The sequence below is a fragment of the Thamnophis sirtalis genome, unplaced genomic scaffold, assembly GCF_051295495.1.
Source record: "Thamnophis sirtalis isolate CommonGarterSnake01/CBP01778 unplaced genomic scaffold, rThaSir2_p1.2 scaffold_7, whole genome shotgun sequence".
Taxonomy (NCBI): domain Eukaryota; kingdom Metazoa; phylum Chordata; class Lepidosauria; order Squamata; family Natricidae; genus Thamnophis; species Thamnophis sirtalis.
Window position 1 is genome coordinate 54,888,518 of NW_028261387.1, and position 23,938 is coordinate 54,912,455.

Sequence of the window (23,938 nt, forward strand, 5' to 3'; positions counted from 1 at the left end):
TCCCCCAGCCAGCGAATGCTGGCTGGGGAATTCTGGGAGTTGAAGTCCGGACATCTTCAAGTGGCCAAGGTTGAGAAACACTGCTCTAGGCCAGGCTTCGCAACTTTTAAGATTTACGGAATTTAACTCCCAGAGTTCCTCAGCCAGCTTTGTTTTGCCAAGTTTGGTTGAAATTGCTCGAGGCGCTCCAGAGTTATGCTGGAACAAACATAATTATATATAATTATGTGTGCGTGTGTATATATGTATATGTGTATGTGTGTATGAGTGTATATGTATGTACGTACGTACATATACATACAACAAATGTATGATGTCTGGTACTGCCGAAATATTACTAGACCTAGGTTACTGAATAATTAAAGGTGAATCATATCAATTGGTCTTAGATACTCACAGCATAGGTCTTCTCTGGATACACTGGTTAAATAAAGGAATAGGACTTATTAGAGTGCCCCCCCCCAATGATTGGTTCCTGCTAGGTGTTCATAGAGAAGAAAGAACACATTCCAGACTCTTGTATGTGACTTATCTTAGGGCTCCTTCTTGTTCCTTACTCTGTTTCGTATTTATGTGAAGCTGATAGGTGAGGTCATCCATCATTTTGGGTTCAGGTATCATCAATATGTGCATGTTATCCAAATGTATATTTCAATCTGAGACTGACCAGACAATACTTGAATAATGTAAAGGCCTGGATGAATAGGTTCAAATTAACACCCCCCCCCCCAAAGTTGGCTACAAAACTCTGTCTTTTTAACTGTCACTCGTGTTTGGGAACCCCACACATGGAATTTTGCACAGCACTCTACTTATTTTTTTTTTTAAAAAAATATTTTTATTACACAGACAATACCTACAAACAACAATAAAAAAACCAAAAAAACACAAAAAACACACAAAAAAGCATCATCACATACAGCATGTCGTTTGGTTATAGGTGTTTTAACATCCATATTCTGGAATAACATTTACCATCACAGATTTTTCATCTAGTTTAACTAAATACCTCACTTTCATTGTACAGTATATGTTCAATTACGATTAGCATTATTTTTTTCCAATAAATCATAGTTCCCTTACATTCTTGATTATCTATTTCATAACAGTATACCTTTATATAATCCCCATGTGAAAGAAAAGATTTTTTTTACCAACCATTTATATTTATATATCACTATTTTCCATTATACTTAATTCCACCAATCAAATATCAGGTATGCTTGTGTTCATTGTTATCCTTGTACCTCATACCTTCAAACAAATTTTATTCCTTCATTTTTCAACAAAATATTCTAAATGGTCGCTACATATATATACCAATTTTTTAATTATTCCCTTATTAAAATTATTTATCAACAAGATATCATTGTAATATGTTCTTGTTATACATTATATCACCAATCCTCTATCAAGTATACATAAAATCGTTGTTATCCTTATTCTTTTTTAAAGCAAAAAATTCTAAAGTATTCAATTCATAGATATATCAATTTTTCATTGTATCATTGTTAATCTATTTCACAGCATGATTGTGTTATCATTTAACTCCTCCAGTTGAAACATAAGTAAAACATTTTTCATTTCCAAGTTTTTCCCCCCAGCCACTGGTAAAACAAGTCCCATATCTTATAAAATTGCTCGTCCTCTTGTTCTCTAATTTCAAGTGTCAATTTACTCATTTCAGCACAGTCCATTATTTTTCGAATAACTTCTTCCTGTTTTGGTATTGTTTCATTTTTCCAGTTTTTTGCAAATACGATTCTGGCTGCTATTAACACATTTACAATCAAATATTTTAAGTCTTTAGTATAGATTTCTGGTATGATCCCCAATAAAAAGACCTCTGGTTTAAAGTTTATTTGTTTGTGTGTCATTTTCTCCAACCACATGTGGATTTTAGTCCAGTATCTTTTAGCTTCAATGCAAGTCCACCACATGTGGTAATATGAGCCCGGTATCTGATGACATTTCCAACACTTTTCTGATTTATTCTTGGACATTCTTGCAATTCTGGTTGGGGGTAGGTGCCACCTGTAAAACATCTTATACAAATTTTCTCTATATGCAGTAGACATTGTCATTTTATAATTTTGAGACCACAGTTTCTGCCATTTCTCTAAATCAATCCTATACCTAAAGTTTTTCCCCCAAGCTATCATAGTTTAAAGAAACTTGCTCTTCTTGTAATTTAACCTCCAATAAATATCCGTAATAGTTTTTTAATTACTTTTTCATCAGTACCTGTTAAAATTTTGTCTAACTCAGTCATTTTATTGTAAAAACCTTTTGATTTTCTATCTTCATTATATCTAGATTGTATCTGTACATATGAATACCAATTCATTTCTATCCCTTCTTGTTTCAACTCTTGGATAGATTTGAGTTCACCCTCTGCATTCAATATTTCAACATACCTAACTTTTTTTTCCTTTTTATATATTATTGGATATGAAAATGCTTCAATTGTTGATACCCAGACTGGAATTTTTAAGTAGTGTAATCTTTTTACCTTTTCCCAGTTTAATAACAAAGCCTCCCTTATATAATGTCTTCTAAAATAGCCATGTGCTTTAGTTCCCTTATACCATAAGAAAGCATGCCATCCCAATAGTAAATCATGACCTTCTACATTCAATAGTCTAGAATTTTTTAGTGATACACACTCCTTAATCCACATCAAGTTTGTTGCTTGGTAATATAACTCCCAATCAGGTAGGCCCAGTCCTCCTCCAATTCTAGCATCTTGTAACAATTTAAGTTTTATTCTAGCTGTTTTCCCTTGCCAAATAAACTTCAAAACTATTTTGTTTAAGTCTTGAAAAAAGTCCTTACCCAATCTGATTGGGATTGTCTGGAACAGGTATAAAATTCTAGGTAAAATGTTCATTTTAATTGTAGAAATTCTTCCCATCATTGATAGTTGTAAATTTTCCCATTTCATCAGATCAGTCGCTATTTGTTGTTTTAGTCTAGTATAATTGTCTTCCTTAAGAGTACTGCATCTAGGTGATAGGTGTATCCACAAATATTTAACCTTACTTGTAATTTGAATCTGCAAAGTTTCTGACAACTCTTCCTTTTGTGTTGCTGGCATATTCTTTGTCATAATCTTTGTTTTGTCTTTGTTTATTTTCAAGCCTGCTACTTTTCCATATTCCTCTATTCTTTCTAGCAGTTTGGGTGCTGTTTCTAGTTGATCTTCAAGATTAAAAACTAAATCATCTGCAAACGCTTGTAGCTTATATTCTCCTTTCTTAATTTTCATTCCTCTTATTTCTTCTTCTTCTCTGATCTTTCTGTTTAAAACCTCTAATGTTAAGACAAAGAGTAATGGTGATAATGGGCAACCTTGTCTCGTACCTCTCTTTATTTCAATAGGATCTGTTAGTTCTCCATTTACCATTATCTTTGCTGTTTGTTTCTGATATATCATTCGTATGGTTTGAATAAATTTATTACCAAAGTTCATCTGCTCCAGTTGTAAAAACATGAATTGCCAATTCACATTGTCAAAGGCCTTCTGTGCATCAAGGAACATCAAAGCCATTTTTTTTTCAGGGTGGGCCTCATAATATTCCAAAGTATTCAAAATCATTCTCATATTATCTTTAATTTGTCTCTTAGGTAAAAAGCCATTTTGATCTGAGTGGATGAAGCTATTTAAATATTTTTAAAGTCTCTCTGCTAGTATAGATGCAAATAGCTTATAATCTGAATTTAATAAAGAAATTGGTTTATAGTTCTTAGTTTGTGTTAAATCGGTCTTTTCCTTGGGTAGCAATGTAATATATGCTTCTGACCATGACGTCGGTATTTTACTCTCAAATATCACTTCATTCATGACTTGTAGGAGTGGGAGAATCAAAATTTCTTCAAATATTCTATAGAATTCCACAGGTAGTCCATCCGGTCCTGGGGCTTTCCCATTATTTTGTTTTTTAAGTGCATCCGTTAGCTCCATCATTGTTATTTTACTTTCTAGCATTGTTCTAGTTTCATCTGATATCTGGGGAAGATTGGCATCCTGTAAGTACTTTTTGACTCCTCCCTCCTCCACCTTCTCTTGTTCGTAGAGCTTAGCATAGTAGTCTTGTATAATATTTTTTTTTCTCAGTATTTCCATACTGAATTTGTCCTTGTTCATCTCTTAATTGGAATTTTTTTTTGTTTCTCTCTCTTTTTTCAGCTTATATGCCAACCACCTGCCTGGTTTATTTGCATTTTCAAAATAGTTCTATTTGAGTTGAGTTGAGTTGCGTTTATTTATAGACCGCCCTTTTCCCTGAGGGGACTCAGGGCGGCTAACAACTTATATGGGAGGGGAAGACATACAGGGCGGGGCATAACCTTTTCCTAGGGGGTCACAGCAACACTTGTAATAACAACACAAATAATTCATACACCATTCGAAAGCCCATCAAAAACTGAGTTTATTGACACGATTTAATAGTCAGTATGACCACCATTAGCCCTTCGAACAGCATTCAAACGAGGTGGATAAGAACACAACAAATCTTCAAACAGTTCCGTTCGATTTTCCAGATTTTCCAGAGGGCGGGGCATAACCTTTTCCTAGGGGGTCACAGCAAGATCGACAGCAGTTTACAACTTCCGCGACACCTCATTTTAAAGCCCATAAAAAACTGAATTGAATGAGCTATTAAATGTTAAATTTGTTTCGGTTGAAACTTTGAGAATGAATTTGGAAACTGTGTTGAAAAATCTGGAAAATCGAACGGATCTGTTTGAAGATTTGTTGTGTTCTTATCCACCTCGTTTGAATGCTGTTCGAAGGGCTAATGGTGGTCATACTGACTATTAAATCGTGTCAATAAACTCAGTTTTTGATGGGCTTTCGAATGGTGTATGAATTATTTGTGTTGTTATTACAAGTGTTGCTGTGACCCCCTAGGAAAAGGTTATGCCCCGCCCTGTACAATAACATAAAACACAGTATATAATTAAAATCAAGCAACATTCATTCAACATTCGGGTGGGGGCAAATTGTGGTCTTTACCCCCAGGCCTGGCGGGATAGCCAGATCTTGAGGGCTGTGCGGAAGGTCTGAAGGGTGGTGAGGGTACGAATCTCCACGGGGAGATCGTTCCAGAGGGTCGGAGCTGCTACAAAAAAGGCTCTCCTCCGCGTAGTTGCCAGCCGGCACTGGCTGGCAGATGGCACTCGGAGGAGGCCTAATCTGTGGGATCTTATGGGTCGAGAGGAGGTGATTGGCAGGAGGCGGTCTCCCAAGTACGCAGATCCACTACCATGAAGGGCTTTGTAGGTAGTAAGAAGCACCTTGAAGCACACACGGAGATCAACAGGTAGCCAGTGCAGCTCGCGGAGGATAGGTGTTATGTGGGTGAACCGAGGTGCACCCACAATCACTCGCGCGGCCGCATTCTGGACTAGCTGAAGCCGCCGGATGCTCTTCAAGGGCAGCCCCATGTAGAGCACATTGCAGTATTCCAGCCTAGAGGTCACGAGGGCGCGAGTGACTGTTGTGAGAGCCTCCCGATTCAGGTAGGGTCGCAACTGGCGCACCAGGCGAACCTGGGCAAATGCCCCCCTGGTCACAGCCGACAGGTGGTGATCAAAGGTCAGCTGTGGATCCAGGAGGACTCCCAAGTTGAGAACCCTGTCTGAGGGGTGTAAAATTTGGCCCCCCAGCCTGAGCGTTGGAACACTAACCAAATTTTTGGGAGGGAAACACAACAGCCACTCGGTCTTTTCTGGGTTGAGTACAAGCTTGTTAGCCCTCATCCAGTCCCTAACGGCCTCGAGACCCTGGTTCATCACGTCCACTGCTTCATTGAGTTGGCACGGGGCGGACAGATACAGCTGCGTATCGTCCGCATATTGGTGGTATCTTATCCCGTGCCTCCGAATGATCTCGCCCAGCGGTTTCATGTAGATGTTAAATAGTACGGGGGACAGGACCGACCCCTGCGGCACCCCATATGTTAGGGGCCTTGTGGTCGATCTCTGTCCCCCGACCAACACCGACTGCGACCTGTCCGAGAGGTAGGAGGAGAACCACTGCAAAACAGTGCCTCCCACCCCCACCTCCCGCAGTCGTCGCAGAAGGATACCATGGTCGATGGTATCGAAAGCCGCCGAGAGGTCGAGGAGAACCAAGATGGAGGCGTGGCCTCCATCCCTGGCTCTCTAGAGATCATCGGTCAATGCGACCAAAGCGGTTTCTGTGCTGTAACCAGGTCTGAAGCCGGACTGGAAGGGGTCCAGGTAATCGGCTTCCTCCAAGGACCGCTGGAGCTGGTAGGCCACCACCTTCTCAACAACCTTCCCAATAAAGGGGAGGTTGGAGACTGGACGGTAGTTGTTAAGTACGGCTGGATCCAAAGATGGTTTCTTCAGGAGGGGTCTCACCACCGCCGTTTTAAGTGCGGCAGGGAAGTGCCCCTCCCGAAGCGAGGCGGTAATAACCGCTTGGATCCAGCCCCGTGTCACCTCCCTGCTGTTAGCAACCAGCCAGGAGGGACACGGGTCCAGTACACAGGTGGAGGCGCTCACAGCCCTCATGACCTTGTCCACGTCCCCGGGGGTAACCTCCTGAAACTCAACCCAGCGATGGTCAACCAAATCGTCCTCTCGTGCCTCGGCTGGCTCTGCAAAGGTGGAGTTCAAATCCGACCGAAACCGAGCAACTTTGTCCGCCAAGAACTGGGCATAATCTTCAGCCCTACCCTGCAAGGGGTCCCCCGTATCCCTCTTATTTAAGAGGGAACGGGTTATCCTAAACAGGGCGGCTGGACGAGACTCGGCGGACGCAACCAAGGTGGCAATATAAGATCTCTTTGCTGCCCTAAGTGCCCTGATGTAATCCTTGGTGCAGGTTGTTAAAAGTGCTCGGTTCGGTTCGGATTTATCGGACCTCCACAGGTGCTCTAGGCGTCTCCTCCGGCGCTTCCTCTCCCGGAGCTCCTCGGTAAACCAAGGAGGCCTCCGGGATCCGCCGCCTCGGAGGGGCCGTAGTGGCGCAATCCGGTCGAGGGTCTCCGATGCTGCCGAATGCCAGGCAGCAACCAGAGTCTCTACCGGACTGTGGGCGAGAGTATCAGGAATAACCCCAAGCTCCGTCTGGAACCTCAAAGGGTCCATAAGTCGCCTGGGGCGAAACCACTTGGTCGGTTCCTCCTCCCTACAGTGGGGGTTTGGTCTTCGGAACCAAATTTAGCACCTCTAATTTTTTGTGCCAGTTCTTCCTTTTCCAGTAGGTCCATTTTATGTTTAATTATATCCATTTTTATCTTAACATCCTTTTTTTGTGGCGATCTCTGTAATTCTCTTTCAAGTATTTTGTAATCATTATCTAAAGCTTTATGCATTTGTCTTTTCTTTAAGTTTCTCTTCCTTGTATAGTCTATTATCAGACCTCTAGTAACAGCCTTCATTGTATCCCAAAGATTCTGCATTGATGTATCTTCTTTCCTATTTTCTTTAAAGAAAAGGACTAGCTCTTTTTCCATTTTTTGTACAAAGTCTTTTTCTTTCAATATGGTGTTATTTAATGTCCATCTAGATCTTGCCCTTTGGCCTTTCCATTTAATTGAAATTGGGTTATGGTCCACCCAAGTGCTTGCTCCAATCTCAATTTCTTGTACATTGCAGATCAATTCTGCTGAGGCCCATATAATATCTATTCTAGAAAATGATGAATGTCTATTTGAATAAAAAGTGTACTGTTCTTTTTTGGCATTTCTTTGTTTCCATATATCTTTTAGATTTACTTCATCTATCATCCCAAAGAAGGATTTCGGCAGCAATTTTCTATTTAGCTTTTTTGTTTTGTGTGTTTTATAGTCCATGTTTTGGTTCACGATGCCATTAAAGTCTCCCATCATACAAATATCAACATAGTCTAAGTCCAAAATTCTTTTATGTAATTTTTTATAGAATTCGTCTTGTTTTTCATTGGGGGCATAAATTCCAGTTAGGAGTGTTTTTTTCTGTATTTTTTTTCAAAAGTATTATTTTCTTTTAAAACAAACATTTCATCATTCCTCAATCAGTGAGACATCGGAGTACAATTTTTTTGTGTGTCAAAATAGTTCTAGTTTACCACCAAATTCTTGTCTAGCCTAATGTATACCCCTCCCTCCCTCCACCCTCCCCCTAACCCCCCTCCTCCTTCTCCCGCCCGACTTCCCAGAACCCGTACACGGTATGGATTTTTAACAAACACAGTCTAAAATCTATTGAGAAAAAAGAAATAAAGAGATTAATGACATATCTACATTGATCTTAGCTTCTTCTTGCTGAGCTAACTTTAAACAATTTAAATCATTTCTGATCTTAAGCATAGGCTAACTGGAATTTCTTGGTCCCGTATTTATTTTGTATATAGTCAATCCATTTTTTCCAGTCTCGTTTATATCTCTCATTTGAGTGATCTTTAAGATATGCCGATATTTTAGCCATCTCGGCTAAGTTTGTGACTTTCAATGTCCATTCTTGAATTGTAGGCAAGTCTTCCTTCTTCCAGTATTGCGCCACCAACAGTCTTGCTGCCGTTATTAGGTGCAGAATCAAGTTAGTCTCTACCACTGTAAAGTCAATACTTATACCTAGTAAAAATAACTGAGGAGTAAACTTTATCCTTCTTTTAAAGATATTTTGCATAATCCACCATATTTTTATCCAAAATGCCTTAACCTTTTGGCAGGTTCACCATATATGAAAATATGTAGCATCGAGAGAGCCACATCTCCCAACATTTAGGCTGTAAATTCGGATACATAGAAGCCAGCTTTTTAGGATCTAAATGCCATCTATAGAACATCTTATAAAAATTTTCTCTCAGGTTTTGAGCTTGTGTAAATTTCACATTTCTTACCCAGATTCTTTCCCATGTATCCAGCATTATTGGTTCTTCAATGTTTTGAGCCCACTTTATCATACAATCTTTGACTTCCGGGGAGGAACTTAGCCGTCGGCAGTGGCTTAATTGAGCCGCTCCCAGATTTCTGGTTCGTTATCTAATTAAACACCCTTTAGATAACTCAAACTTCAGATAAGAAGATTGTAGTGAGCGTCTCAGCTGGTAAGAACTTTTCCTTGCAGTTTGTGGCTTTTTTTTGCTGCTGCAAACGAGGGGGGGGGGTTTGTTTTTTTTAAGCTGAGTCATCTCCGGCCAGATTTCTCTGCTGTATTAACGGCACAAGGCCAAGACCCCCCCCCTTAGGACAAATTAATGAAATTATTTTTTTTCTTATGAAATTAATACAAGCAGAGCTCATATTTGAGAACTTTATGTCTGTTTTTTTAGAAACTCAAGCTTCAGTGTCAATTTTTTTTTTTTTAAAAAAAAGATGGCGATTCTCCAGCCTTTGTATTTGCAATGATGATACATTCCGGCAGCTTTTCTAATCAGCTTTTCTAATTATTTCCTTTGAAGAGACTTCCTTATCTAATTAAAAGTTTTCAAAGGCCCTTTGTTGACCCAGAGACATTCCGAACAGGGCTTTTCTCTGTTTTTTGTTTTGTTTTGTTGAACTGTTTTGGCGTAATGCCAGCTCTTTGAAATCCTCCGTAAAATTCTTGGCAAAAAAGGGAGAATTTTTTTTTCTCTTCTTGGCATAGTGATTTGTTAAGTGCTTGAAGCAAAGATATTATGGCTTCCAAGTCCAATCCTGCGAAATTACCTCCTAAATCTGCTTCTCCCATACCTGGCACAAAGTCACAGCCACCACCTTCTATGCCCCCTAGTGGAGATGTAGTAACAAAAGAATTTTTGTTGGAAATGTTTAGAGAATCAAGGGAACAGAATTTGAAAGCTCTTAGAGAGTTCAGAGAAGAAATAAGGAAAGAGATAAGCAATGAGATAAAAGTCTCATATGATAAATTTGATACCAAGATTACCAAAATAAATGATGATATGTTGGGAATTGTAAACGTACTTACAGAATATATTTCTGGAATGGAAGAGAACTTAGAAACTCTCAATGAAGCCAAAATTAATTTGACATCTAAAACCGAAGAGGTGGAACGAAAAGTTGAAAATGCTGAAAAACAAATGATTATGATACAGTATAACCAGATGGAACTTGCATTAAGAGTTAGGGGGCTGCGTGAAGAGAGACAGGAGAACTTAAAGCAGATGTTTTCTGAGGCCTTTGACTGTCTGGTGGGAAGACCGGGATCCCATCTTGATTGGCAGATTGATAAAAATTTTCGCGTCAACTCCTGGGCGGCAAAACAAAAGCAACTCCCCCGAGACGTGGTAATATATTTTGTTACAAGAGAATCCAGAAATAAGATATTACAAGAGTCCTACAATACCAAGCTTCAAATTGGCGGACAGGATTTGATGGTTTTGAAAGAGATACCACCTCAAATGCTAAGAGCCAGAAGAGATTATGCTTTTTTGGTGGAAGAGCTCAGAAAGCGCCAGATACAGTACAGATGGGATGCCCCGTTTGGCATCATAGTTACATTTGATAAGCAAAGATATCGTCTCAACTCTGTATGGAAAGCTCGAGATTTCTATCATAAGATTTTGAAAGTGGGGCACCCTGAACCATCGGGATATGGAGAAAAACCACAAGCAGGACAAGAGAAACAGCAAACCACACAATCACCAGACAAAACGTATCATCTCCCCCTCCCAGAAGGGCAAGGGGTTAAGGAACAAAGATCTAACCATATGACCACCAGACAAACAGAAAAACAAGCCATAACGCAACAATCTTTACAATTTTCGGCCATTGACCAAGGAGCTACAGCAACAAGCTCAGAAGCTGTGGGAGGAGCTAGACCCAAGGTGAGACAGGCCATGCGGGAGGCTCTAAAAAAGCTTTAGGCAACCAAAAATGACAACTAAGATTCTGACATGGAATGTTAATGGACTGAACTCTCCACAGAAGAGAAAGAAAATATTTCATTATCTTAAACAATCTAAGAATGATATAATTTGTTTGCAGGAAACTCATATCAAAATAACTGATCAAAAATATCTGTCCAATCCCAAACTTGGTCAACACTTTGTGACCTCTGCTACGGAAAAAAAAATGGTATAGTAGTATACTTAAGGAAAGACATTAAAGCTGAGTTAATCGAAGCAGATCCCTTTGGAAGATATATCGCATTAGATTTAATCTTAGAAGGGAAAAAGACACTGCTTTTGGGAATCTATGCTCCTAATCAACAACAAGATGGATTTTATAGAAATCTCCATGCTAAATTAGTACAGTGGGACTTTAAGTCGTGCATACTATTGGGTGATTGGAATGGCGTGATTGACACCAAAAGAGATAAGAAGACATCTCGCCCGAATACTAAATTCCGAGCCAAACTACCCAAATCCTTTTTTGACATGATAGACGACTTCGAACTGCGAGACGTTTGGCGTGAAAGGCATGCAGAAGAATATGACTTTACCTTCTTCTCTGACAGACATCAATCTTTTTCAAGGATCGACTTTATATTAATTACTAATGATTTACTTTCTAGGGTGAAGAAGACAAAGATTACGGCCAGAGTCCTTTCGGATCATAACCCAGTTTGGATGGAGCTGGGAAGGGTAGTTCAGGCTACAAGGTCCTGGAGGCTGAATGAAAATTTATTCAGATATGAAAAGTATGTTAATGATTGTAAAAAATTGTTATCTGAATACTTTGTTTTTAACATGAATAAGGGTACACCTATGGAATATGTATGGGATGCAAGCAAAGCCTATATGAGAGGAGTATTGATAAATATAAATAAAATACATAGACATAAACAAGGGCAAAAACGTAAAGAATTGGAAGAGGAAATTAAAGGGAAAGAGCAGGAATTAATATTGAACCCAGGTGATACAAAGACTAAAGAAGCAATTTCCATATTAAAATCTCAATTTGATATGCTGATTTCTGACCAGGTAGCCACCAGTTTATTATATGCTAAACATAATACTTTCTGTAATGCAAATAAACCCGGTAGATGGTTGGCTTATCAGATCAGGAAAAAAAGGAAAATTCGAAATGTATCTAAATTGTGTTACAGAGGGAAGGAAGTGTTTCAGCAGGAAGAGATCCAAAAGGGATTTCGAGAATTTTTTACAGAGTTGTATAAAGGGGATAAAATTAGGGACTTAGATATAAATAAATACTTAGATAAGGGAGAAAATCCCCCTAGTTAGCGAAGAACATAGGTATAGGTTGAACCAACCAATAACCTCTGGGGAAATCCTGCAGGTAATCAAACAATTAAAGCTAGGGAAAGCACCAGGTACAGATGGCTTAACAGCCGTTTATTATAAAAACAATCTTTAACTAATTCTGTTTCCGAATCCATCTGTATTAATACATTATATATCCTCTTTATATGCATTAAGCTTTGATCTCTTATTTGTTTAAACAGATTATCCTCAACTTGAATAAAAGCAATTTTTTGATCTATTTTCCACCTAGCCTGTAATTGCCCATACTGGAACCATGTTTGAACTACCTTCTCCTCTTTTAATACCTCTAAAGATTTTAGTTGTAGTACTCCCCTTTCCAAGATAAGAAGCTGTCTGTAGGTAATTCTATCCTGTTTTTGTGCTATATTCATATTTTCAATTGCGTGTCTAGGAATTGCCCACATGGGTATCTTGTCATTTAATTTATATTGGTATTTTTTCCAGTAAAGCATTTCTTAAAATATGACTTTTAATATTCTTGTCCAATTTTTTGTTGAATAACAGGTAAGCATGCCAACCATATACCAGATCGTGTCCCTCAATATTCAATATTCTATCATTAGTTAAATGAGTCCAATCACTAATTACAGATAGTGCCACTGCATCATAATATAGTTTTAAGTTAGGTAATTTCAAGCCTCCTCTCTCGCGTACATCTTGCATTATTTTCATCTTTACCCTCGGCTTCTTTCCTGTCCATACAAATTTGTTGATACCCTTCTGCCATTCTAAAAGATTCGCATCTTTTTTAAGTATAGGTAACATTTGAAAGAGAAATAAAATTTTTGGTAAGATGTTCATTTTCACTGCCGCTATCCTACCCAACAAAGATAAGTGCAATTTCTCCCATTTTTTCATCTCTGTCTGTATACTATGCCAAAGTGGTTCATAAGTATGCTTATATAGTTTCCCATTTGAAGTTAAGATGTTAACTCCAAGATATTTGACTTTTTTAACTACCTCACATCCTAGCATCACTCCTAGTTCTTCCTTTTGTTTAGTATTCATATTTATAGCTAATATTTTTGTTTTTCCTAAATTTATTTTAAAACCAGACACTTTACCATATTGGTTAATCGTATTCATTAAAACCATACTGGATTCCTGCGGTTGTTCCAATATTATGACCAAATCATCCGCAAAAGCGCGCACTCTGTATTCTTGCTGCCTAATCTTGATCCCTTTTAGACCATCCAAGCACCGTATTTTATTCAACAATACTTCCAAAGTTATAATAAACAATAATGGGGACAAAGGGCAGCCCTGTCTTGTACCTTTTCCAATTTGAAAAGAGTCTGTTAAACTTCCATTGACTATGATTTGTGCTGTTTGCTGTTGGCATATTGCTTTAATTGACTGTAAAAAATTATCTCCTATCTGCATTTTTTGCAATATCTTCAACAGAAATTGCCAGTTAACTCGATCAAAGGCCTTCTCAGCATCCAAAAATATAAACGCAGCAGGGATTTGGTTGTTCTTTCCCAAATATTCTAATGCATTAATAATTAATCTGACATTACTTTTCATCTGTCTCCCCTGTATAAAACCTGTTTGGTCGGTGTGTATCAATTGTTGAATAACCAGCATTAACCTATTTGCTAGTATTTTAGTAAAAATTTTATAATCTACATTAAGTAATGAGATAGGTCTATAATTTTTTGGTTGGATAGTATCTTGATCTTCTTTGGGTATCAAAGATATAAACGCTGTCTTCCAAGATGGAGGCACTTTACCTTCCGTTTGAATCTTACTAAATAATTCTCTAAGAGGTTCTACCATTTCTAACTGTAAATTTTTATAGTAAACCACTGTCAAACCGTCTGTACCTGGTGCTTTCCCTAACTTTAATTGCTTAATTACCTGCAAAATTTCCCCCGAGGTTATTGGTTGATTCAATTTTTACCTGTGCTCTTCTCTAACTGAGGGTATTTTCTCTTTATCTAAATATTTGTCTATATCTAAACCATTAATTTTATCCCCTTTATACAATTCTGTAAAAAATTCCCGAAATGCCTTTTGAATCTCTTCCTGTTGAAACACCTCCTTCCCTCTGTAAATCAGTTTAGATATATTTCGAGTTTTCCTTTTTTTCCTAGTCTGATAAGCTAACCATCTGCCAGGTTTGTTTGTGTTACAAAAAGTATTGTGTTTTGCATATAATAAATTAGTGGCTACCTGGTCAGAGATCAACATGTCAAATTGAGATTTTAATATGGTGATAGCTTCCTTAATCTTTGTATCGCCTGGATTCATTGTTAACTCCAGCTCTTTTCTCTTAATTTCCTCTTCCAATTCTGTTCGTTTTAACCCTTGTTTATATCTATGTGTTTTATTTATATTCATCAGCACTCCTCTCATATACGCTTTGCTTGCATCCCATACGAATTCCATAGATGTACCCTTATTCATATTCAAAACAAAATATTCAGATAACAATTTTTTACAATCATTAATATACTTTTCATATCTAAATAAGTTTTCATTCAATCTCCAAGACCTTCTTGCCTGCACTACCCTTCCCAATTCCATCCAAACTGGGTTATGATCCGAAAGGACCCTAGCCGCAATCTTTGTCTTCTTGACCCTAGAAAGCAAATCATTAGTGATTAGTATAAAATCAATCCTTGAAAGGGATTGATGTCTATCAGAGAAGAAAGTGAAATCATATTCCTCTGCGTTTCTTTCTCGCCAAATATCTCCCAATTCAAAGTCGTCCATCATGTCAAAAAAAGGTTTGGGTAGCTTTGCTCGCATCTTAGTATTTGGGCGAGACGTCTTCTTATCTCTTTTAGTGTGTATGACACCATTCCAATCACCCAATAGTATACAGGACCTATAGTCCCACTGTACTAATTTGGCATGAAGATTTCTATAGAATCCGTCTTGCTGTTGATTAGGAGCATAAATTCCCAAAAGTAATGTCTTTTTCCCTTCTAGGATTAGATCTAACGCGATATATCTTCTGAAGGGATCTGCTTCAATTAATTCAGCTTTCATGTCTTTTCTTAAGTATACAACTGTACCATTTTTCTTTTCCATAGCAGAAGCTACAAAATGTTGACCAAGTTTTGAGTTAATCAGATATTTTTGATCAGTTGATTTGATATGAGTTTCTTGCAAACAAATTATGTCATTCTTAAACTGTTTAAGATAGTGAAGTATATTCTTTCTCTTCTGTGGAGAATTCAATCCATTGACATTCCATGTTAAGATCTTAGTTGTCACCCCTGGGTTGGCTGAAGCTTTTTTAGAGCTTCCTGCATGGCCTGTTTAACCTTACGCCTAGCTCCTCCCACTGCTTCCAGACTTGTTACTGTAGCTCCTTGATCTATGGCCGGTGATTGTTGAGGTTGTTGCCTTTTAGCTTGTTTCTCCATTCGTCTAGTAATCATACGGCTAGGTCTTTGTTCCATAACACCTTGCGCTTCTAGGAGAGGGAGATGCTCCATCTTATCTGATAGTTGTGTAGTTTGCTGTCTGTCCTGTCCTTCTTGTGGTCTTTCTCCAGGTCCAGATGATGCAGGATGTTCAGCCTTCAAAATATTATGGTAAAAATCTCGGGCTTTCCATACGGAGTTGAGGCGATATCTTTGCCTATCAAATGTAAGTATAATACCAAATGGTGCATCCCATCTATACTGTATCTGACGGTTTCTGAGTTCTTCGACTAAAAAAGCGTAGTCTCTCCTGGCTCTTAACATTTGAGGTGGTATCTCTTTCAAAACAATCAGGTCTCGACCGCCAATTTGGAGCTTAGTGTTATAAGACTCTTGTAGTATCGTGTTTCTGAGCTCTCTTGTAGTGAAGTATATAACAAAGTCTAGAGGAAGCTGTTTCTGCTTTGCCACCCAGGAGTTAACACGATAAACTTTCTCGATCTGCCAGTCGAGCTTAGTCCCCGGTCTTCCCACCAGACGGTCAAAGGCTTCTGATAGAATCTGTTTCAGATTCTCCTGTTTCTCTTCACGCAGCCCCCTTACTCTTAATGCCAGTTCCATTTGTCTATACTGTATCATAATAATTTCTTTTTCAGCATTTTCAACTTTTTGTTGCACCACCTCTGTTTTCGATGTCAAGTTGGTATTAGCCTCATTAAGATCCTCTAGACTATCTTCAATTCCGGAAACATGTTCTGTCAATACAGTTACAAGTCCCAGCATTTCATCTTTAATTTTAACAACCCTGGCATCAATTTTATCATACAACTCCTGTTTAAGTTCTTTTATTTCTTCTTTTCCCTCCTGTTTTATCTCCTGTTTTATCTCCTCTTTAAGATCTCTAAGTTTATCTTCCATTTTAATTGTCTGAGCGTTGAGAGCCACACTTAATTCACTCAAGAAGAATTCTTTGGTTAACAAGTCTCCAGCACGGGGTGTAGGGAGCGGAGGCTGCGACCTTGTGCCAGGCACTGGGGATGTGCCGCTGAGAGTAGAGGGCGACGGTTTCAAATTAAGATTTGGTTTTGAGGCCATTCCAAGTTTTATCTTCAAGCAGTTAATAAAACTCTACTGGCCGACTGTGCAGCTATAGGAAGAGATGCTGAGTTTCTCCCTTTGTTTTGAAATTTGAGGCTTGGCAAGGCTTTACCAAGGATTTCAGAAAATAAGCATTGTAACAAGACAGTTCAGCAGATTCATCACCATTTAAATTCCAGATAAGCAAAATTAATGAGAGAAAGGAAGTCTTGTAAAAATGAAACTAATTAAAAAGTTTCTGCTGGCTGATTGTGAGGCAGGGTGATAAATCACTCCTGTCTCCTTTGAAGTTTTAAAGTTCTGTAGTGTTTAACAAGGAGTTTAAGAAAATAATCATTGTTACAGGAGAATCCAGCCGTCTCGGCGCCATTTGAAAAGCCTCTAAGTAAATAGATTTTCAGAAGAAGATCTTGTAAAAAAAAAGAAGCTAGGATCTTGATAAACAATTAATGTCCTCGTAAACGGATTCAGCTTGCATTAAAATCAAATAAATCAAAACTGTGAACTGAGTGGGAGAGATCTTACTTTGTACTGCGCAAGGCAGTTTGAAGTTCCCAGCACGGACGCCGTTCTGCCTTGGGCTGGCCCCCCTCTCTCTGCAGACACAAAAGCTGCAAAAATCGAAGGGCATTTGCCAGCAAAACTATATCTTCTTCCCTTCTTGCCTGAAGGATAAGAAACCTGTTAGACGTCAGGTAGATGATCATCTAAACAGATACGTGACCAGGAATTCGGGAGCAGCTATTTTAAGCTGCCACCATCAGTAAGCTCCGCCCAGGAAGAATCTGTTTTTTTGATATCCATAATTTCCACCATCAAAATTCTTCCCTCTTCATCTGCATAAATTAGTATTGCTGGAATATTGCCTTTAATATAGAAGATCACTCCTCTTTTCTTGCAGTTCGCCAATGTTGAAAACATTTTCCCAAGCTTTGGTTGAATTAGTAGATGTTAATATCCCTTTTGCACTGCACTCTATTTAATGCTATCATTGAAAGCTATCCACAACCTGCACCTGGTATATAATTCAAGAGGATGGGTGATTATGGGCATGGCATATAATTTACTTCATGAACTGAAGTGTTTATCTAAATGGCTGTCTGTCTTTTGTAGTTTCTATGAGATTGTAATGGCTGGCAGAGTAGGCATGATTCAGGTCTTCTCTGTTAAGCCATTCCATTTGGTGGGATTCAGGGAGCCTTGCATGCTAGCACCTGCCATTGAGAACACCATCTCCCCTGAGATTTATCTGTAGATGGTATTTAAAAGAGACTTGAAATCTTGGCTGTTCCATCAGACCTTGGCCTGAACAACTAGTGGGTTCTCTGCAGTGGTGGGTTCCAGATTTGGTTCCAACCGGTACGGTTAGAACGGCCCCAGAGTCACTGTGCAGCGCACATGCGTTGTAGCATCAAATGACGCTTCGGCAAGCCTCCGTGATGCTCCAGCTGCTCGGTGGAACGTCGCGCAGGAACCATATGTACCATGCGTGTGCGCGGAAGCACCAAAATCTTAAAGCACAGGTAAGGAGTGCAGGTATACTGGGGCATAGTGCCTGCAACCCACCACTGGTTCTCTGTATTTCTTTTGGATAAAGTAGCTTTTACTTTTGGACATTTGATGTTTCCCATTTGTATTTTATCTCTACTTTATTTGTACTTTTTATTCTACACTACACAATCATTATAGAGTTTGGTAACCTTAAACATCTTATAAAATTAGTCAGTCAATCAATACATCGTTTCAGCTTCAGGAAAAGGTTTTTTAAAGTTACATCTACATATGTTATCATGGTTTAAGACAGTGTTTTTCAACCTTTTTTGTGCAAAGGCACACTTTTTTCATGAAAAAAATCACGAAGCACACCACCATTAGAAAATGTTAAAAAAATTTAACTCTGTGCCTATATTGACTGTATATAAAGTAATTCTCCCACGGCACACCTTACACTATGTCACGGCACACTAGTGTGCCGCGGCACAGTGGTTGAAAAACACTGGTTTAAGAAATCTGGTTAGCTAATGATATAGTGTAAATTTTTGTTCATTTTTATTAGGAGCAATAGCTGATCTTGGAAAAAACACTAAAGATTTCAGGTATTAGTTCACATTGCTTTGAGTAGTAAAAGAAGTAGTGAGACAATCCTTGTATAAATAAAACAATCCATTTTAGTCATAGTATTAATAGATATGCCTACTGAGGCGACAGCACTGTTTCACATGAGGCTTGAGAATCCCTTTGTAGAGAATTGTATAAAGATGACATTCCAGTGAAACTTTTTTTAGCTGCTGATTAAGAATTGCCAAAGTTAAGAACATATAGTAGTAGTGGCTAACTTAAGACAGATAAAGCTCTGCTTAATGATTTAATATCTCAGATAATAAAGGATAATTTGAATTAGCTTTTGTTTTGGCTTTGCTGTTTTGTTCATAGATAACTAAATCAATACATTTAAAGTATGTAATTTTAAAAAGGGAAAAGAGATGACCCAGGAAATCAGACCATTAGTGTTGGAAACTCAATTGCTTAGGAGAACTTGGTGGAAAAAGCAAGTGGCTTCTTGAAGGGATAAGTCACCTGTACACCAACAATTGGAGCTTTGCTTTTTCCATGTTTCTATACACAGGTATATTGATTTCAAATTGGAATTTAGATCTGTTTACCATTTTAAACTTTTTATTTTGATACCTATGTTGTATATTTCATGATTTCAAAAGGATTTATCTTTTTCTTCAAATCTTGCTTTAAAAATGAATCTTCTAAGATGAGAACAGTGAAAAGAGAATATTTGCTAACTTTATAGGAGTTTGCATAGGAATAGATCCATGGAAAAGATCTATAAATGCACTATAAAATGTTTTTGTTGCATGCTTTATTAATTATTAATAAAACATCCTTTATTCTGTTTATTTTTAATACATATCATTTTTACTCCTATTGTTTTATATGACATCTTTAACAATTGTTTTTTTTCCTCCCAGATATCTGTCCTGTTTATACCTTACCAGAATTTGAAGGTTCTGAACCAGTATTTTCTTTCCCATACCTTACACATTATAATCAGGTTTTCTACAAGTGCAAACTAGGATTTGAACTAGCCAGTGAACATGTAACCTCCTTGGTGTGTCATAACGGTGCCTGGTTACCAAATGAAGACTTATGCAAAAGTATGTCTTTTTCTTACTAGAAAAATGCATCTGTTTTTGTTCTGTTTATAGAATATTATAAGTCTTAAAATATATTTTAAAAACCACCAAGGACCTCCTATTAGGTGGTTGTTGTGATGCTTTCTTTGAAATATGCTAAAGTTGACAGTTCTGGCTGAACAAAGTGGAGGATTGCTGGGTGGTGAAAGAAAAGCTCTGACTCTGCTGACCTCTAGTGGTTATTTGGATTTTTCACCCTGACACTTGGTCCTACATAAGCAGTGCTATAATGGAAAAAACATCCCACAATTGTATAATGATATGGTTTTGATTAATGTTCATTAAGTATATAAATATCAGTTATTGTGTCTTGATTATTTGTGAATTTGTGATTTAAAAGATATCATGGGACTATAGGGCCTTGGTTTCTTTGTCCTGAGCTGACAGAAGAGAAAAGAGTTGGGGGATATATCATCTGATCCTGTGCATTTTTTACCATGAAGTCTCAGTTCTGACTCACTGAGCTTAATCAGTTTATCTAGTAATTTATACATATATTTCAGGATAAAATTATAGCTTTTGATCTGTAAAGATCCACTCATGATTGGATTAAAATGCTCAATTGCTTCAATATTTATTTGGAAGTTGTGTATAGATTTGCAGGAAATCAAATTATAAAATTTGGTAGTGGATTTAGAATAGAAAAACCTTGAGAAGTATCACATGAGAAAAAATATTGAAGAATATTTGCAGTAATAAGTAGAACTGGGTGGTAATCTATTTAAATTGACAAAATATTTTATGTTTTTATGTGGTAAAATAATGTATTTAGGAAGTAAAGTGATACTGCCTACTGGATAACCACAATACTGTGACATACATAATTAAACTTAGTTCTGTCACAATAGTGTCAAGTTTGTTTATATTTGAGTATCAGAAATATTCATACAATTTACACATATGCTCTCCTGCCTCCCCACTCCCCCCAGCAATATGTATCTCAAGCTACAAGGGATAGATTGAGCAAAAGAATACATTAAATTTTATGTCTCGAGTTGTCTTCCCTAAGCTAAATGAAGAAATATGTTTAAATATTATTACTTTGTATGCTGCACAAGAAAAAAACGTTTCTTCCTCTAGCATGCATGGTCCCTCTTGAAACACTTATTTTTTTGGTAGCATGAGTAGATTTAATTTTTCAGAATTGATCAATGTCCAGTGTTCATTCAAAACAGTTGTATTTTTTTTCCTTATATTGGTTTTGAATGTCATTTCCACATAGAAATGGTGAATATTTATATATTCTATATATATTGTATATTTTGAATGTTCTTTGGTTGAAGCATGTTCTTCTCAAGTGGGCTTTTTTAAAAACTACAACATGCTGAAAATACCTTCAGAGAAAACATCATTGGATAGCAAGTTGAGCAGCATATAATTTTTATAAATAAATATTTTGTAATGTGAAAAAGGTGTTATAGCTTGTAAGAAAAATCTGTTAAGACTATATGAAGATACATGGTAGTGTTGGTAACTGCTATAGGTTTTTTTTTTTCTACACATAGGATTTGTTCCTTTTCTCTACCTTGGTCCCAAATCTAAGTCTTTCCGTCCTTCTCTCTATTCTAAGAAAATACTATACTGTTTTTTTTTTTTGCTGAGTAGAATGGAACATAGTTTTATATTGTCTGAAAAATTAAAAACCAACAATGATAACCAAATAACCCAACATTAATGGAAAAAGATTGAATTAAAGAGAGAATGTGAGTTGGACCTTGTAATAAGAGTGCGTAGCACTCTTACAGATCTTTTTTTCTATCAGTGCATTCTCTGACATTTAAATGACAATTTCTGGCTTATCCTGAGGACACTGACGAGTTTCAGTTGATTCACAGTACTTATCTGGAAGCAAGTCACCACTTCCATTATCTCTTGGGGGCCAACAAAATATACATTTTTGTTGATAAGTTCTTAGAATTGTATGTACATGTGCAAATACATTTTCCATTTATGGATCTTGATAGGGAAGTCGTTACAATTTTTAACAATTAATAATCCCCCAATATTGTCTAAACACTATTTGTTGTCTGTCTTAGTATTTATCCATGATCTTTTTGTATTTTTTTCTAAATTGTTTCTCCCCTCCCTCCACCAGGAATATATTGTGGACAGCCTCCTAAGATTACTGATGGATTTCATAATGGAACTGCAACCACTTACCCCTTTGGAACAAAAATACATTACCGTTGCAATAAAAATCTTTCCCTTATTGGGGCATCCTTTATGGTCTGCGGTATTGATGAAAATCTAACAGGACTGTGGAAAGAGAAACCACCCATATGCAAAGGTTGCTCCCCCCTCCCTTCTTCAGTTTAAAACTAAATTGTTTTATGTTCCTTTTTATTTTTTCAGTAACATTGAAGAATTATTTTACTTTATTTCTAAGCATGATATTTATATCTGATTCCCTCAATTTCTCCAATTGTAGCCTTTTCTTAATCATATACTGTAAATGTAGTTTTTGTTTATATATTTAATGGATCAATACCAACTGATGCAAATCAAAGTGGCATATAAAGAAATAACAGTTAAAAGTTTTCATTTCAAATTTGATTCAGAGTTCCAGGAAATAAGTTTTCCTTTTGGAGGAGAAATCACTGGAGATTTCTGCTGTACTGTATTTTTGGATTACATTCAGGTGAAAAACAGATTAAAAATATACAGAAACAATCTGATATTTTATATCTTATGGTTGTATTAATTTTCCTATCTTATTAGGGGTATTCTGTAACAATCCAGTGGTAGAACATGGAATAATAATAAGTGAACCTGAGAAGAAATATACATATGGAAGCAAAGTTAAATTTCAGTGCGAAATTGGATATTTCATGATTGGAAATTATTTGATTCGATGTGAAAAGAACAACAATTGGCTTCCCATAGTACCATCGTGTAAAAAGAGTAAGATTTTACATTTTTAAATACATGATTGGAATTTATTGGTAATAAATAATTTAAATGTAGACCTCAGAATGGTTAATATCATTCATACAATGAAATTCGTATCTTGACTTCTGTTTATCCCATTTGATGTCATGTCTTGTCCAACTATGAAAAATTGGTCATGTGTGAGCAGCATAATTATTCATATAATAATAGTGTCATATAGAACGGCAGGCATCCCAAAGTTGAGAAAAATGTTCTTGATAGCATTTAACAAATAACAAAAGAGATAACACAACTCTATGTGATCAACCAAAATCATCCTATGAACTTTTGTAGCAAAGGGGTTTTTATACTGGGTCTTCCTGCCCTATTTTAATTAGGACATACTGACCAAATAAGATCTTTTATTTTCATGTTTTTATCTGTGGGTGGACGGGCAGGAAATAATATCTATAACCCAGCAGTAGAAAAAAGACAGAATCATGGAAATTGAATTTAAGTTAAAAATCTAATCTCCATCAATTATTGTATGGGAGATATTAGTAGAAGATTCAAAAGAAGTTGAAAGAAGGAGAAATAGAAAAAGTACAAAAATCCATAAGCACAAAGTACTAAGTTGAAAGTGTACAGCAAATGCTTGAAAAAGGAACTTTAAAACAGTTAACTGGTAGGCAGGGATTATCTACTTGAGAAGATGTTACTGATTGATTAGATTTCGGTCACATTTTTCCTTCAGGAACACAAGGAAAAATACATAGCACTTTTTTCTTTCATTTTTCTCCACAACAATAGTCCTCTAAGGTAGTTTTGGCAAAGAGAAGGAGTGAGCTGGCAAAAAATACCCAGAGAACTTCTGTGGCTGAGGATGAATATGAATTTAATTTTTCTCAACTTATTGTACTAAACTACAATGTTGCATGAAATTAACCAAAAAATTAACATTTGCAATGTTTTTACAAGTAGGTTACTATCTAATAAATGAGTGAAGCACCGATGAATAATGAGCCTCAAAAATGCCTTATGAAGATCAATGGCACCTGGCTGCATATATAGTGGCTGCCTTTAAAGCAGACTACTTGCAGGCTATTACCTGGGCACTGCCAAAAGAAAAGCCACAGTTTTTCTCCCTTTGGGGTGGTATAAGGACAAGAATTATAGTTTTAATCATAATTTCTAGAATCAAA

The 23,938-nt window shown here is 37.1% G+C and overlaps 1 protein-coding gene across 1 annotated transcript in view; it reads left to right on the forward strand.

Moving 5' to 3' along the window:
• Positions 1–23,938, forward strand: part of LOC106555378 (complement receptor type 1) — a 97,685-nt gene that overhangs the window by 42,810 nt on the left and 30,937 nt on the right. Inside the window, exons 30-32 of the mRNA XM_087720853.1 lie at positions 19,644–19,829; positions 21,964–22,155; positions 22,587–22,769. Coding sequence (XP_087576979.1) covers positions 19,644–19,829; positions 21,964–22,155; positions 22,587–22,769 — 561 coding nt within the window. The remainder of the gene's footprint in view (positions 1–19,643; positions 19,830–21,963; positions 22,156–22,586; positions 22,770–23,938) is intronic.